The 16,158-nt window shown below is 41.1% G+C and overlaps 2 protein-coding genes across 2 annotated transcripts in view; one reads left to right on the top strand and one right to left on the bottom strand.

Annotated features, from left to right (window-relative positions):
* The window catches only part of wdr90 (WD repeat domain 90), a 55,806-nt gene that overhangs the window by 4,886 nt on the left and 34,762 nt on the right, over positions 1-16,158 (top strand). Inside the window, 8 exon segments of the mRNA XM_010888837.4 lie at positions 3,724-3,862; positions 4,017-4,187; positions 11,386-11,512; positions 11,744-11,811; positions 11,961-12,073; positions 12,174-12,413; positions 12,547-12,609; positions 13,861-13,929. Coding sequence (XP_010887139.3) covers positions 3,724-3,862; positions 4,017-4,187; positions 11,386-11,512; positions 11,744-11,811; positions 11,961-12,073; positions 12,174-12,413; positions 12,547-12,609; positions 13,861-13,929 — 990 coding nt within the window.
* LOC117594536 (zinc finger BED domain-containing protein 4-like) lies at positions 179-15,165 on the bottom strand. Its single transcript, XM_034292466.1, has 2 exons — positions 14,893-15,165; positions 179-1,428 (listed from the first exon to the last, which is right to left on the bottom strand). The coding sequence occupies exon 2, from the start codon at positions 1,408-1,410 to the stop codon at positions 679-681; it is 732 nt and encodes a 243-aa protein (XP_034148357.1). The 5' UTR covers positions 1,411-1,428; positions 14,893-15,165; the 3' UTR covers positions 179-678.

The following is a 16,158-nucleotide window of genomic DNA, read 5'->3' as shown; positions in this document are numbered from 1 at the left end:
AAATTACAAACCTCCTTTTTGAAAATAGAAACATTTATTTATTTAAACCATTTGAAAAATGAAAAAGAGCAGCTATACACCAATCCTGAGTGGTTTACAAAAACCAAATACAGTGTTTATAAAACTAATAATTTGTAATAATAAAAGCAAAACCTAACTAATAAATACCAATGAACTTAACATGAATAACAAATATCAACACAGAACCATTGTATTTCACAAACTTTCCTTTTTAAAATAAACTTTTCTTAGCAACAGTGCCAAAGGAAAACAGTGTTGGTCATCATGGCGAGACAAATGCCGATTTAAATTTAACTTTTCAACTGTATAAAATCTTGTTTCTTTCAAAACAGAGTACCTGGTAAAATAAATACATTTCTGTAGAATAATATAGTAAATCTAAATTCTATTCAAATATAATAACTTGACTTTAAGCATGTATACATTACTCACTCAAACATGAAGGTTTTTGGCCAAGAATACCAGTCTGTTCACCATTACAGGCAAAACTGCCACTTGTACCGAAAAGCCTCTCTGAGGGGGAACGGATAGATACTTGCGGGAAAGCTTGGCGAGATGTGGAAAGCTTTTGTGTTTTGTGTTTTCCACCATGCAAGTGGATCTTCCTCTTTGTCCAATGGAGGTAGTTGTTTAATTCTGCTTCCACAGCATCCTTGGTCATAGAGGAATCACCCTTTGCTGCAGCTCCGCTCTGTTTAAAGAAACTTCCCAAGGATTTCTTGGCGTTATCTTTGCCTGGGACTTGCAACCTGCAACTTCCGGCTCCACTTCAGTGCTGCTGCCTGACGTCTCCTCCTGGCATTCCATCATTTCTGATGCCACTCTGGCCTTGACTTGGGGCTTGTTGTCTTCACTGATGAAGTCCATCTTGAAACGGGTGTCCAAACATGAAGCCGCATCTAGCAGCTCCTGAGTAGCTTCATCTCTATATTTCTTGTTGATGTAGTGCAACATCTCAGTTTTCAATGTCTTGGTCAAGTCTGTGTCTCCTTCTTGTATTAGCTGCATTGAAGTGTTGAAGAATTGACAGACTGGCTTCACATATGAGACACTAACATAGTCTTCTCCTAAAAGTGCATCTGTAAAGTCCAGCAATGGGCCCAGTGACTTAGTGACAGATTCTAGGACATCCATATCTTGCCAGGTTAGAATTAGATGCTGTGTCTTCCTGTCCTCAGACAGGACCTGAGTTATAGCCTTCTGCTGCTCTAGTATCCTGCTGATCATCTTCTGTCTGGAACCCCATCTTGTTTGGCATTCTGATATGAGGGAATGTGAAGGTAGATTGAGTTCCTTCTGGGCTCTTTCAAGAGCACTTCTAGCCTTCCAGCTATGAGAGGTGACCCACCAGCTTCTTGCAGACACCTGCAGCACGGTCAATGCGTCCATCCTTTTTCACTGCATTTTCTAAGGGAAAAAACCAGACAAAATAAAGTTCTTATTATTATACACATTTAAATAAATAGAGTTTCAGCATGCTTTCTTTGTTTTAACCTATAATACAACACATTCATTCTCATATAACTTATATCTCATGAGTTCAGCACTAACCATTTTACTTAATGATAACCCAAAATATAGGGGCATTTCATTCCATTGTTTGTTATTGTAAGCCAATACAACGTTTAAACTTAAAAAGAGATATATAGATATGAAACATTAATGCCATAGGATATCAGCCCTGGCATTCAGAGCTTTGGCTATCAACCTGACAGTCTGTATCCTTCATTCTTCTCCAGCCCCATCTCTACAATAAAAATATATGAAACTTATGAAAATGTATATTTCAGAACAGGTTGCTAGGTAATAACATTGTAATAGTGTAGCAATAGCAACAGCAGTAAAATAGAATGCGCAATTGGGCATAACAACTGCAAGATACAGTCTGTGGCCATAGCACGGCAATCTGGTCCACTTGTTCAGGGCAGCAGCCTTCACCATGTTCGCGGCATTGTCTGTTGTTATACAGACTAGACAACTCTCATCTAGGCCCCAATCAGCTAAAGCTTCTCTCATGCCTGCCTGTAAACCGCGTGTCAACCACGTGCAGGAACGAACTCCGTGTTTAAAATAATAATAATAAAGTGTGTATCCAATAACCTATAAATCGGAGTAAATTACGTTATATCAGACAGATGTAATGCTAGTTTAACATAAATATATATATATATAAATAGTAGACTGATATATGTTTACCTTACTAAATCGTACGTTCTGCTATGTGACTATTGCGGATTTATACATCGCAATGTCGATTAGGAGACGATATATCATGCACATTGACCAACATAGCATGCACTTTTTTTACCAAGGAGGTTATCTTATAGCCAACAGCCAATATTTTCTACGAACTAAACATACTTTAAGTAAGTTTACCTTCAAGTATATGCAAAGAAGCGAAACAATAATGTGCATAGATATGCCTTTGACTGCATACTTTTATTCTGAAGGCAATGATTGAGAAAAACAATGATGCGTTGTAATTGTAAGGAATTTGCTTGCGAATATTTCCAACCAATTATTTTTGAGTGGGATGGATTTTCCTATGAATAGCTATTTTCCTATGAATGTTGAAATGTATTCCAAAATTAGATTGTTAAAGGTCAAATACAAAATTACTATTCAGAGTATGTAGTGTGTCTCCTTGTTCTCCTTTGTAGGACTCGTCTGAGTAACGTGATTCTCAGTGGATCACCACCTGCCAGAGCTTGCTGCTTCCTTGTGTCTTTTAACATCTTATTTGAAAGTGCTCTAATTTCCATGGATTTAAAACCCAAGGTGGTTTTGAAAAATGTTAATTGGGGATTATTGGAATTTGGGAAATGAGCATCTTAAGCTGTCACTCTAAACTTTTCAGCCTTGTTAAACTGCTAGGTTCGGTTGCCCATGTTTTTTTCTGTCATATTTTTTTTAGTTAACTTATGCGCCAGCCTGAAATTGTTCAATTTGAGGGACCTAGGACATTCTTGTTTTGAAGCTCATGTTCTGCAATTCTATGTAGGGTTACAACAGACATTATGTGGGGCAAGTACATAATCACTAATTAGATCATCAAATTAAGTACTAATAAGGAAAAACTTATTGAACAGTCATATCTTAAATAATTCTTAATAAATTGTAATAACACATTTGTTGTCATTCTGTATGTTTCTATAATGTTAGCATAAAGCATAGATGTTCGTATTCACAAACATTGTTTCAGTTTGAAATGTTTTCTAGGTTTATCTTCAGCTGGAATTTCCCGTATGTCTGCCATCCTAAGTAGTTCAAAAGAACATCCACAACACCTATAACACGGTTGGGGCTATGCATCAGGGTGGCTTTTCAGCATACATGACTTGACACCTGCAGTGCGTCAGCAGTGGAAGTGCTCCTGTTGGATTGGTGGATTTGGATTCAGACCTTATCTCTGCACAGGCCTGCTCCTGGAGCTGACGCACAAGCTGTATCAATGGGCAGAATGCCTGGGGTGGCTGCATCCTGTGTAGCTCAGCTGGTGGAGCATGGCAATTGAGTGCCAGGTTTCTCGGTGGAATTCCCAATGAGGGTCATTACTAAAGTGTCTGCTGAATTACCTTACTCAGGCATTTAATGCTTTACTGAATGGAGAAGTTCAGACTACTGGATCCCCCAAGGCCACACTCATTAGTAATTCTTTAATTATTTCCTTCAGACCTGTGTGTTTTCTGTGCTGTTTTGTAGGAGGGCCAGGTGATCCGTGTCTCCTTTTCCAACCTGTTTAAGGAGTTCAAGTCCACAGCCACCTGGCTTCAGTTCCCCTTTGTGTGCGGTGCAGCCAAGGGCTCGGTGTACGAAAGCACTGCCAAAACAGCCCGACATGGTAAAATACACAAACAAGTTGGTTATTTAAATCAGAGTTGCTCCATTTTAGTGTCTGGAATTTCAGAATTGAATATGGCTAAACCATCCAGTGTCTTTTTTGCTGTTCCTTGATAACTGATATGAGATAATAACCAAGTTATTCTAATGGCCAGGTCTGGTGGGTCCCGCCCCCTCCACGGTGCGTTGGACCTGTCTGATGTTGGACCTGCAGTACGTCCTCTCCATCTACCTCAATCGCCGCCACAGCCACTTGAAGACGGTCAAACTGTGTGCCAACATGTCTGTGAAGAACATGTTCACCAGTGACCTGGTGCTAGACCCTGGTGAGACAGAGAGCCATCACAGTTCACTACAGGGTTGTAGTATAAGGTTGTGTTACAGAAGTGGTTATCAAAGTTTTGCCGAATCAATAAATTAAAAGAAAAAAGTGCTATTTTTAAAATACCTGAAAAATGCTATACTACAGGTGCATCTCAAACAAGAAACTAGGCAAGCCTAGTTCAGCCAGCCCGCAATAGAATGTGTTGATCGTGGCTACCCTCTCGAGAATAGAACCCGGATCGCCCATGTGAAATGTTGTTAACCACTATGCCACCAAACTACACACATGCAGCATGGGTGTTAGTATAGCCTCTTGACATTATATAATTTTCACTCATTAACATCACGCCTGTGATGGTAATTCCATCGATCGACACTCTTAAAGGAGTAAGTACAGAGACAAAATTATCTTGGCACAATTAACAGTTTATTTGCAAATAGAGAGACGCGTCAAACGCTTACAGAATAATAATCTGAGGAGTCTCTAATTTAATACATGACAATCATCAGTACTTATAGGGGAAAAAGTGGTGTGGTAAGATGCTGCCCACATAGGTTTTACCCCAAGGGTGGGCTGTCCCCCCACCTTATCCTTCCTGACATAATGTTTACTATTGTGTTTACCTAAACAGGCCATCTGATCTTACTTCCCCCCAAGGACCACATTCCTAAGGAACAAAGGACTAATACCCTTCTTTGTCTAGGAAGAGGAACAAATATATACACAAATAGTATGTATATATATATGAACTGTATGACTTTTACCACTGGTCGTTGTAAAAGCTTATTAGCAAGTAATATGTCATTGTGTTATTAAGCATTGTGTTAAACTGAGTAACGTTTCTTATTAGGTTTACCTCCACCACAAATGGCATCTATGAACTTTATGGCTTTTGCCACTGGCCGTTTTAACAGCTTATTAGCCATTTGTGAATTACATTGATACTAACGACTGTATTCCAAATTCCAAAATCCACCAGAAATAGTCGTAATATAACAGTAAACGGTTTCATTTTAGGTTTTTGTCTATCCTGAACAAATCCTCTTTTGCCACTGGCCGTTTTAACAGCTTATTAACCATTCGTGAATGACATAGATACAGTATCTATCAATATAGGTGACGATAACTAGTGATGGCCATTCGAGGCTTCATTAGCGTTATTTTGGCAGCATGATATTATACTGGCAGCACTCAGATTTTCTTTATCACACTAAAACCCATCATTGAAATGTATAAGGCAATATAGTTAACAATCTAGTCTGTGAAAAAGAACAGACAAGAATAACATTGGAACAGACATTAAACATAAAATGTACAGACAAGATTGTTAACTATATTAACTTATATAGTTTAATGATGGCTTTTATTTTGAAAAAGAAAATCTTAATTATCACTGCCAGCATAATATCCTGCTGCTAGAAGAATGGTAATGGAACCTCGAATGGCCATCACTAACAATAACTGAATTTTTCTCAAATGAAAAGACGATAGAGTCGTGATTCCAGCGAAGTGTTTGTCTATCCTGAGCAAATCCTAATTTCCACCAGAACCGTTTTATTTTAGGCTTACTATTACGTAGCTACATAGGGTTGTAGCCAGCAATATTTTTATCTGTCCTGTCCTGAGCATAATGCGTTTTGACTATTACGGGAGGCGAACACGGGACCTGTTGTTCCAGAGCCCACGTCTCTAACCACTACGCTATTTAACAACGGGTGGTCAGTCAGTCAGGCACTCATTCCCTTACTAAGAGACAAGAATTTGAATATCGTGGAAAAGTTCATTTTCTTTGTTTATTCAAATCAAAAAGTAACACCTTCATATATTCTAGAATCATTACACCAAGCGAAACATTTGCAGCCCTTTTTGTTTGAATATTGATGATTACAGATTACAGCTCAAACAAAAAAGTCTTGAAATATTTATCTTTATGTGTAATGTATCTAGAATACAGCTCTGGAAAAACTTAAGAGACCACTGAAAAAGGATCAGTTCCTCTGGTTTTACTATTCATAGGTATGTGTTTGAGTAAAATTTATAGTTTTGTGTTATTCTGTAAAGTACTGACAACACTACTCCCAAATTCCTAATAAAAATATTGTCATTTAGAGTATTTCTTTGTATAAAATTAACAACTGGTTAAAATAACCAAAAAAAGACCTCAAATAATGCAAAGAAATACAAATTCATATTCATTTTTCAACAACAAAATACAAATGTTTTAATTTAGGAAAGTTCATAAATCGATATTTGGTGTAATAACCCTGATTTTTAATCACAACTTTCAAGCGTCTTGGCATGCTCTCCACCAGTCTGTCACATTGCTGTTGGGTGACTTTATGCCACTCCTGGCAAAAAAATTTAAGTAGCTCAGCTTTGTTTGATGGCTGGTGACCATCCATCTTCCTCTTGGTCAAATTCCATAGGTTTTCAATGGGGTTCAAGTCTGTAGATTGGGCTGGCCATCACAGGGTTTTGATCTGGTGGTCCTCCATCCACACCTTAATTGACCTGTCTGTGGCATGGAGCATTGTCCAGTTGGAAAAAACTATTCTCAAAGTTAGGGAACATTGTCAGAGCAGAAGGAAGTAGGTGTTCTTCCAGGATATCCTTGTACTTGTCTTGATTTATGTGTCCTTCACAAAGACAAATCTGTCAGATTCCAACCTTGCTGAAGCATCCCCAGATCATCATCGATCCACCAAATTTCACAGTGGGCGCGAGACACTGTGGCTTATAGGCCTCTCCAGGTCTCTGTCTAACCATTAGATGACCAGGTGTTGGGAAAAGCTGGAAATTTGACTTGTCAAAGATTCCTCTATGGTCCAATCCTTATGGTCTTTTGCAACCTTCAGTCTGGCTTTTCTTTGCTTCTCATTGGTGATGGCTTTTTTATAGCTTTACACAACTTCAACCATGCCTCTAGGAGCCTGTTTCGAACCATTCTTGTCATTCTTTTTCTAGGTCACTTGATGTCATCCTACAGTTGTTGAGTGAAATTCGAATGAGTTGACGGTCATCTCGATCAGTGGACAGTCATTTTCGCCCTCTGGCAGTCTGTAGCTTTGTGGTCCCCGATGTCTGTTGCTTGACCTTGTTATGAACCGCCGTCTTTGAAATGTTCAGGTTGGAAGCAACCTAGAATAGGGGAATACAACTAGAATAGGCAAAATATGGAACATTTTTATATTTTTTTATTTACGTCATGTCGTAGAATGAAATATTTTGGTTGAAACTGTTGTGCAGGTTAACATAACATCTACGGAGCCACACTTAAACAGTTTTTGCTGTGTGCATGGTTTTAGTTAGCTAGCAAATATGCATGGATTTGAGGAGAATTCGTAGTTCTACAAAGAGAAGGCATTGCAGGACAACAGTTTCTCTCAAACAGCATTCCTTCAGAAAAGCAAACAACTTCCAGTGAAAGTAAGCCCTACTGGAAATGAGAAATGCAAGGGTATGGCCCTCCACCCCAACAAGCCATCTGAACATTAAGTATATCAAGCAGAATTCATACAGTTTGGATTCATTTGCTGTATCATTAATGATGTGCATCATCCCCAATGCGTTCTTTGCTCAGAGGTTCTTGCACTTGAACATTTAAAGCCAGTGAAACCGAAAATACATTTGCAAACCAGGCATCCCTCTGATGTCGATAAATCAACATGCTTTTCTTTTCCACCGAAAGGAGGAAGAGCTATGTGGTCAAAAGCAAGCGATAAATCAGCAAGCCACAGTCCCCGCCAAGGTGCAAAAAGCATTATATGAGGAAGCGTCACTAATATGGCCAAACAGACATATACCATTTGGGAGTGTAAAAGAAAATGTAATCGGTCTTGAGTCCAAAGTTCTATAAAGGTTTTAACATTTTTACATGCGCATAATCGATATACGGCCACCTAGTATGACCGCCCTCCGAGTAATCAATGAATCTAGGTACGACAGGCTTCTTTGTAGCTTCTTCACTGGCCACGCCCCTACTCATATTACTCACACATTGAACAAAGAACAGAGGCTAGGTCATTCTCTGGTCAAGCTAAGATCTCATCAACAGATAAACAGAGGACCCTATGGTCTGTTAGTTACTTATTTACCTAGGTCACAGCATACTAAATGAAACCACCATAGAAATGAATATAAACTCATAACTGCCAATGTAATATAAAATGCTAACATCAAAACAGCAGTGGCTATTTGCCAGGCCATGCATGGTGATAAAGTGGCCGGTGAGCTTAATACAATCCCCCTATCTAATGACACCCTTGCTAGGCTAATTAATGACATTGCTGCTGAGTGAATGGCGACAAAAATGCTTTGCATCTAGACAGGTCAACGGACATATTAAAATGCTGTCCAGTTACTTGTATTCATCAGATACAGTTTTGAAGGGACACTTCAAGAGGACATGCTATTTTCTTTTGCTTTGGAAGGTTCTTGCACAGGCAATGACATTTTCACATAGCTGGAAACCAAAAAAAAAAAAAAAAAAAAAGACTTAAAGCAAGTTTTAAGTCGGGTCGGGGGTCGCGCGTGAAAGTTTGAGAACCCCTTTGTTACAGAAACATTTACCAATGAGCATGCTCGTGGCTCAGGATGGTTTGCAACCTGTTTTAAGCATGGGGGAAGTCAGCCCAGTTGATTAAATCAGGTTAGTCTTCTGAGTGTTTCTAACGTTTATTACATGAGCTATTTGTTGTTTTTACCATCCATCCATCCATCTTCTTCCGCTTATCCGGGGCCGGGTCGCGGGGGCAGCAGTCTAAGCAGGGATGCCCAGACTTCCCTCTCCCCAGACACTTCCTCTAGCTCTTCCGGGGGGACACCGAGGCGTTCCCAGGCCAGCCGGGAGACATAGTCCCTCCAGCGTGTCCTAGGTCTTCCCCGGGGTCTCCTCCCGGTGGGACGGGACCGGAACACCTTCCCAGGAAGGCGTTCAGGAGGCATCCGAAACAGATGCCAAGCCACCTCAGCTGACCCCTCTCGATGTGGAGGAGCAGCGGCTCTACTCTGAGCTCCTCCCGGGTGACCGAGCTTCTCACCCTATCTCTAAGGGATCGCCCGGCCACCCTGCGGAAAAAGCTCATTTCGGCCGCCTGTATCCGGGATCTTGTCCTTTCGGTCATGACCCCGATCATGTTGTTTTTACATTGTTTATAAATTGAAACATTTCTGTGGAGAGGTCCTTTTATGATGGAGTGGATTCAAGGCCAGCGTGGTCAGAGAGTAGTCCAGAGAACTATACAGTAGTTAAGACCCTTTTAACCATTCCTTATAGAATGGTTAAAAGCTTTTCTCTTATCTCTGCATTTCTATATAAATAGCTGAAATGCAGAGAAGCCTTTAGCTGAACCCACATCTCCGGACCATCTTTAAGAGAGCTGCCCTTTAAAACATTGCATTTTAGGCCTTTTTGTAGTATACTATAATCTGCTGAATCTACTTATTCAAGACCATCTTCTGGGTTGAATGTGCTGTTTTGTGATTTTATTTTGTAAATCATTAAATATATTCTTCAGTGCAACTACAAAGGACCAACAAAATACAGTTAAGCCTGAAATAATTAGTTTAGTTATAACAAGGTTTGTCATTTTGTCTGTCTATCAAAATATATTCAAGTTACAGTTTAATTATGAATATCGTCTTAAAGTGCGGTCTCTCAGCTTTAATTTGAAGGTATTCACATCCAAATTCGAGGAAGGCTTTAGGAATTACAGCTCTTTAATATGTAGCCCTCCTCTTTCAAGGGACCCAAAGTGATTGGACAGTTGACTCAAAAGCTGTTTCATGGTCAGGTGTGGGCTATTCCTTTGTTATTTCTTCATTAATAAGCGGGTACAAAGTCTGGTGATGATTCCAGTTGTGACATTGACCTTAGGAAGCTGTTGCTATGAACCCACAACATGCGGTCAAAGGAACTATAGAGATGCAAGTGTAACAGGCCATCCTTAGGCAGCAAAAAAAAAAACTCAGTCAGAGAGTTAGCAGGAACGTTTGGAGTGGCCAGATCAACAGTTTGGTACTTTCTGAGAAAAAAACAACGCACTAGTGAGCTGTGCAACACAAAAAGGCCTGGATGTCCACGGAAGACAACAGTGGTGGATAATCATAGGATCCTGTTCATGGTAAAGAAAAACCCCTTCACAGCATCCAGCCAAGTGAAGAACGTTCTCCAGGAGGTAGGCATATCATTATCCAAGTCTACCATAAAGAGAAGACTTCACAAGAGCACATACAGAGGTTTCATCATAAGGTGCAAACCATTCATAACCCACAAGATTAAAAAGGCCAGATTAGATTTATTGTTTGGACAGATTAACCTGTACCAGAATTAAGGAAAGAAAAAAGTATGGAGAAGGCTTGGAATGGCTCATGATCCGAAGCATACCACATCCTCTGTAAGACACTGTGGGGGCAGTGTGACGGCATGGGCATCCACAGCTTCCAATGGCGTTGGGTCACTAGTGTTTATTGATGATGTGACAGAAGACAGAAGCAGCCGGATGAAATCTGAAATGTATATGGATATATTGTCTGCTCAGAGTCAGCCAAATTCAGTAAAGTTGATTTGACAGCGCTTCAATTTGCAGATAGACAGTGACCCAAAACATACTGTGAAAGCAACCTAGGCAAAGAAGTGGAATATTCTGCAATGACCAAGTCAATCCCCTGATCAAAACCTGATCAAGCATGTATTTCACTTGCTGAAGACAACTTTAGGCAGAAAGGCCCACAAACAAACTGTGGTAAAGGCCTTGCAAAGCACCACAAAGGAAGAGACACAGTGTTTGGTAATGTCCATGGGTTCCAGACATCAAGCAGACATTGCCTGCAAAGGTTTCTTGACAATGTATAAAAATTAACATTTCATTCACGATTGTGTTAATTTGACCAATTACATTTGAGCCCCTGAAATAAGGTGACTGTGTATGAAAATGGTCTCAGTCCCTAAACATTTCATACAATATTTTTGTTCAACTCATTGAATTAAGCTGAAAGTCTGCACTTCAATTGTATCTCAGTTGTTTCATTTCAAATCCATTGTGGTGGCGTACAGAGCCCAAATTATGAAAATTGTGTCAGTGTCCAAATATTTCGTGGGATACACGATCAATAGTCCAGATCTGATTCAAGTTATGCAGCTAATGTCTCTCCATTGCCTTTAAAATGTCTAATCTCAGTCTCAATGTTTTTACCTCCAGGAGTGTCCTTTAGCGAGGCACGGCAGGCCGGGTTGGCTTCCTCGCTGGGGACAGGCCCTATGCCCCGGGAGATGTGCTTTCCTGTGTCTAAGGGAAGCAGCTGGCATGACCTCTATGACTATATCAGGTTGGCCTCACCAGGGTATCAAACAGGGAAAAAACCTCAGCTACCTTGTTTTTGTCTGTGATGCACTGTTTCTTAATAATGAATAAATTTTGCCATAATGAATGCAATCTGCTTGCCACAGATGGTGAAAATAACGGATGTCACATTTAATGACTAGCTGGCATTATGAACATGATCCTCATGGGTTTCACTGGATATTCTCTCCGTTTAAAACACTGTTTAATCTGACAGGTTTCCCTCAGATGGGACAAAGATGCCCTTTGACTCCATTCAGAAAGGCCTTCCCAGCCCTGTGCCTGGTATGTGGACAACCCCATAACTCATGGCCTAGGCGGCGGTCATCACAAACACAATGATTACTGTGTGTCCCCACAGTACAGTGTAAATGTATCGGTGGCACGGTACATATTCCTTGGTAACAGAATGTGTTTATGTTGTCTTGTCCCAGGATGTGCCCCAGCTGAGAGGAGTCCTGTGCGGGAGATGTCTCGCAGTGTGAACATCAGCAAACCGGTGCAGGACAGAGTGTCACTCATCCAACAGATAACCACTCCCAAACTTGTAAGACAATAGCCTTGGGTGGGGTGTGGGTGGGGGCTGTGGGTACGGCTACGTGCGGTTGTGTTTGCCATTGTCACGAGGGACTGTTTCTTCCTTCCAGCACCCGAGGCCTCGCACCGCCTTGGTGACGTCCCGTGTTCCTGAGCTGGGAGTGGTCACATCTGGCCTGAACATCCAAGACGCGCCGCAGGACGACTGGCGTTGCCACGGAGACCCGCTGGATGGCGGTCAGGGGTCAACGGTGCTGCGCGCAGACGATAGGGGTGTTCACGTGTACGCCCACACGGAGGTTGCCATCTGCAACCACAGGGAGGCTTCAGAGGACAGTGAAGTAGAAGAGGCAAGATTTACGTCAATAAATCTGTCCTTTTTACAGTATATCCTTCACATAGCTCAAGCACTTTCCCAGTGCCTTTACATTTCAGCTTTTTGTCTTTGTGATTGTTTCTGTTCATCATTCATTGTATTTCCAGATTGTCTGTACAGCTGTTTCTAGGCCTATAACACTTCCCTCAGCCAAGGACTCCAAAAAACAGGTAAGAGCAGATAAGCACCAAATTACATTGAGTATTTAAATCTCATTGTACAATATACACTCACCTAAAGGATTATTAGGAACACCTGTTCAATTTCTCATTAATGCAATTATCTAATCAACCAATCACATGGCAGTTGCTTCAATGCATTTAGGGGTGTGGTCCTGGTCAAGACAATCTCCTGAACTCCAAACTGAATGTCAGAATGGGAAAGAAAGGTGATTTAAGCAATTTTGAGCGTGGCATGGTTGTTGGTGCCAGACGGGCTGGTCTGAGTATTTCACAATCTGCTCAGTTACTGGGATTTTCACGCACAACCATTTCTAGGGTTTACAAAGAATGGTGTGAAAAGGGAAAAACATCCAATATGTGGCAGTCCTGTGGGCGAAAATGCCTTGTTGATGCTAGAAGTCAGAGGAGAATGGGCCGACTGATTCAAGCTGATAGAAGAGCAACTTTGACTGAAATAACCACTCGTTACAACCCTGAGGCGGATGGGCTACAACAGCAGAAGACCCCACCGGGTACCACTCATCGCCACTACAAATAGGAAAAAGAGGCTACAATTTGCACGTGCTCACCAAAATTGGACAGTTGAAGACTGGAAGAATGTTGCCTGGTCTGATGAGTCTCGATTTCTGTTGAGACATTCAGATGGTAGAGTCAGAATTTGGCGTAAATAGAATGTGAACATGGATCCATCATGCCTTGTTACCACTGTGCAGGCTGCTGGTGGTGGTGTAATGGTGTGGGGGATGTTTTCTTGGCACACTTTAGGCCCCTTAGTGCCAATCCCTTTATGACCACCATGTACCCATCCTCTGATGGCTACTTCCAGCAGGATAATGCACCATGTCACAAAGCTTAAATCATTTCAAATTGGTTTCTTGAACATGACAATGAGTTTACTGTACTGAAATGGCCCCCACAGTCACCATATCTCAACCCAATAGAGCATCTTTGGGATGTGGTGGAACGGGAGCTTCGTGCCCTGGATGTGCATCCCACAAATCTCCATCAACTGCAAGATGCTATCCTATCAATTTGGGCCAACATTTCTAAAGAATGCTTTCAGCACCTTGTTGAATCAATGCCACGTAGAATTAAGGCAGTTCTGAAGGCGAAAGGGGGTCCAACACAGTATTAGTATGGTGTTCCTAATAATCCTTTAGGTGAGTGTATATCAGGTTGGTGGCATATTGTGTGAACTCACCCAGCAATTGGGTTTGTCCTGTCTTTCCCTGTACTCAGAAGCTGCACCCGGACCCGATCCTCAGACTCAGCCGAATCATTGGTTTCGGGGGAGCCACAATGAAATGTGTGAGTGTCGAGCTATATTCATTTTGCTTCTTATGAGCTGTGTTTGAATGAAATACCACGGTATAGACCAGTGGTCACCAACCTTTTCAAGCCTAAGATCACATCCCAAGTCCAAATGTAAACCAAGATCTACCACTTTCAAAAAAATATGAAAAAACGAGGCCACAATGTAGTTAGACATTCTTTGTTGCCTGTTAGTCACTAGCAAAATATTTATTATACAAATAGTATATATTATATATCACTCTGGCGCGTTCTGTGTAGATCGCAGGTCAGTATCATCTACTTCATCTTTGCAGCCAACACAATAAAAACATTTGTTTATTAATAAACAATGAAAACGTCTCATTGAAATATTTTACATATTCGTAATCATTACTTGAAAAGCTGGTTCTTTGAGACAGCTTTTAGGTGCCGTTTACATGAACGCGTCACCACTCCATCAGAACCGAAAACATAGAGAGAGCTCTTCATATGTAAACTATAGGCTATTTGATTGGACAGCCTCTCCCTCCCCTAGACACCATTTACTGCACACAATAGGCTCACACATGGTGCATTTTAAATTAATAAATAATAATGAATACAAATATATATATTTTTTCCTCTGATTTTGAAAACTCTTCGCGATCGACTTAAAATGCTTCCAAGATCGACTTGTCGACTGCGATCGACGGGTTGGTGACTTGTGGTATAGACTATCGTGACAAATGCAATGGTAAACAATAAAAAATTACATTCAGTTTGGTATGTTACAAATATAATATCAGATCTGTCTCTCTGTCTGTAATCATATATTTGATGACTAGGTATCACCTGCACTAGTAGTGCTAACCCTTTTTGGATCCTTTCATGGTGTAAAATCAGTTATTAATTCATTTAGTGCATTTGTTACAACATAGTTGATACACAGTAAAACATGATAATGGACAAAGATGTCATAGAAAAATATATTTATATTACCCGTGGTTACTGTAGCTCCCACAGAATGACATCGGTTTTCCTTACAGTCCACGCAGAGTTTTGTGATTTGATCTGCCTACGACACTTCACAGAAATGACAGGTTCTGCTGCTGCCTTGGCGCTGGTGTCTCTCCATATGCCCGACTCATGATGGAGTCTCTCCTAGTCCTGCTGCAACCCACGCACCGCTGAGACAGGATGTGTGCATTGATAATTACTGAAAACAACACGGGTCATTACCCATACGGTTACCAATTCCTTACGTTGGTTTGAAACGGCCATGCATATTATGCTGACATTCCTTTGTGTGGTGTTATGGTGTTCTTTTTGTTGTCTCTGTGTGTCGATGACAATTGCACAATACTTCATGCGCATGCATTTTACACTAACATAAGTTTTCTTGCTTTGAAGGGCGATTGTCATCTTGCCATTCTTCAGCACTGTTATTGAAAACGGCTGCTCTGCATGTGCCTTGTCTTTTCACTGATGAGAAACCCTGGTCCTACTTTGTTTCTGTCAGAAGCGTATGTGCGTCAGGGTTTTAAGTTACACCGTACATGTCTAAGAAGCTTTACAAACGCACACTCCTTCTGCCAGATGCTCTGCGTGCTGACAGAACAGCAATGAATGCTTTCAACTCATCTAGTCACGTCCCCCTCAGTGTCACCTTACTCCCTGTCGGCCTCAACCAAAGTCCTTGATGTGCTGCTGCATGTCCATGTCACATTAACAACAAAACGTGTTTGAGTTGCTGGGTTTGTTGTTTTTGTCTGGCCCTGTAGGGTCTGCTCTCTCCCTGAAGATGTTGTGCACTGGTTATATTCATAACAGCTTGTTCTGCACAAATGCTGCCATCCCAATATGCTGTCTGACTCTTCAGTTCCGAGATAGCTCAGGCGCCCAGATTTTTGGCCCCAGAGATATTCGTTCAAGCCGAGACTCATCAGTGATGTCTCCATCCATTTCTTCCCTCCCATCTGAGTCATTTTAGATTTTCAATGATGTCTCCATCCATTTCTTCTCAGCCATTTTTGCTGAGATCTTGCAGCGATATTAACCCTGCGTGTGTCCAGTCGTCTAGGTCTTGCCATTGTGACCCCCTAAGGAGGCCTTGAGGAAACTGCTTGAAACCAGTTGGCTTATCCATCAATCAGTGTATTTATAAAGCCCTTTATACATCATCGGCTGTCACCGTGCTTTTACAAAACACCCGGCCTTAAACCCCAAGGAGCAAACAACAGTAGTGTTGAATTTCAGTGGCTAGGA

This window comes from Esox lucius, chromosome 5, assembly GCF_011004845.1.
Source record: "Esox lucius isolate fEsoLuc1 chromosome 5, fEsoLuc1.pri, whole genome shotgun sequence".
Classification (NCBI taxonomy): Eukaryota; Metazoa; Chordata; class Actinopteri; order Esociformes; family Esocidae; genus Esox; species Esox lucius.
This window is presented reverse-complemented; position numbering and strand designations above follow the sequence as displayed.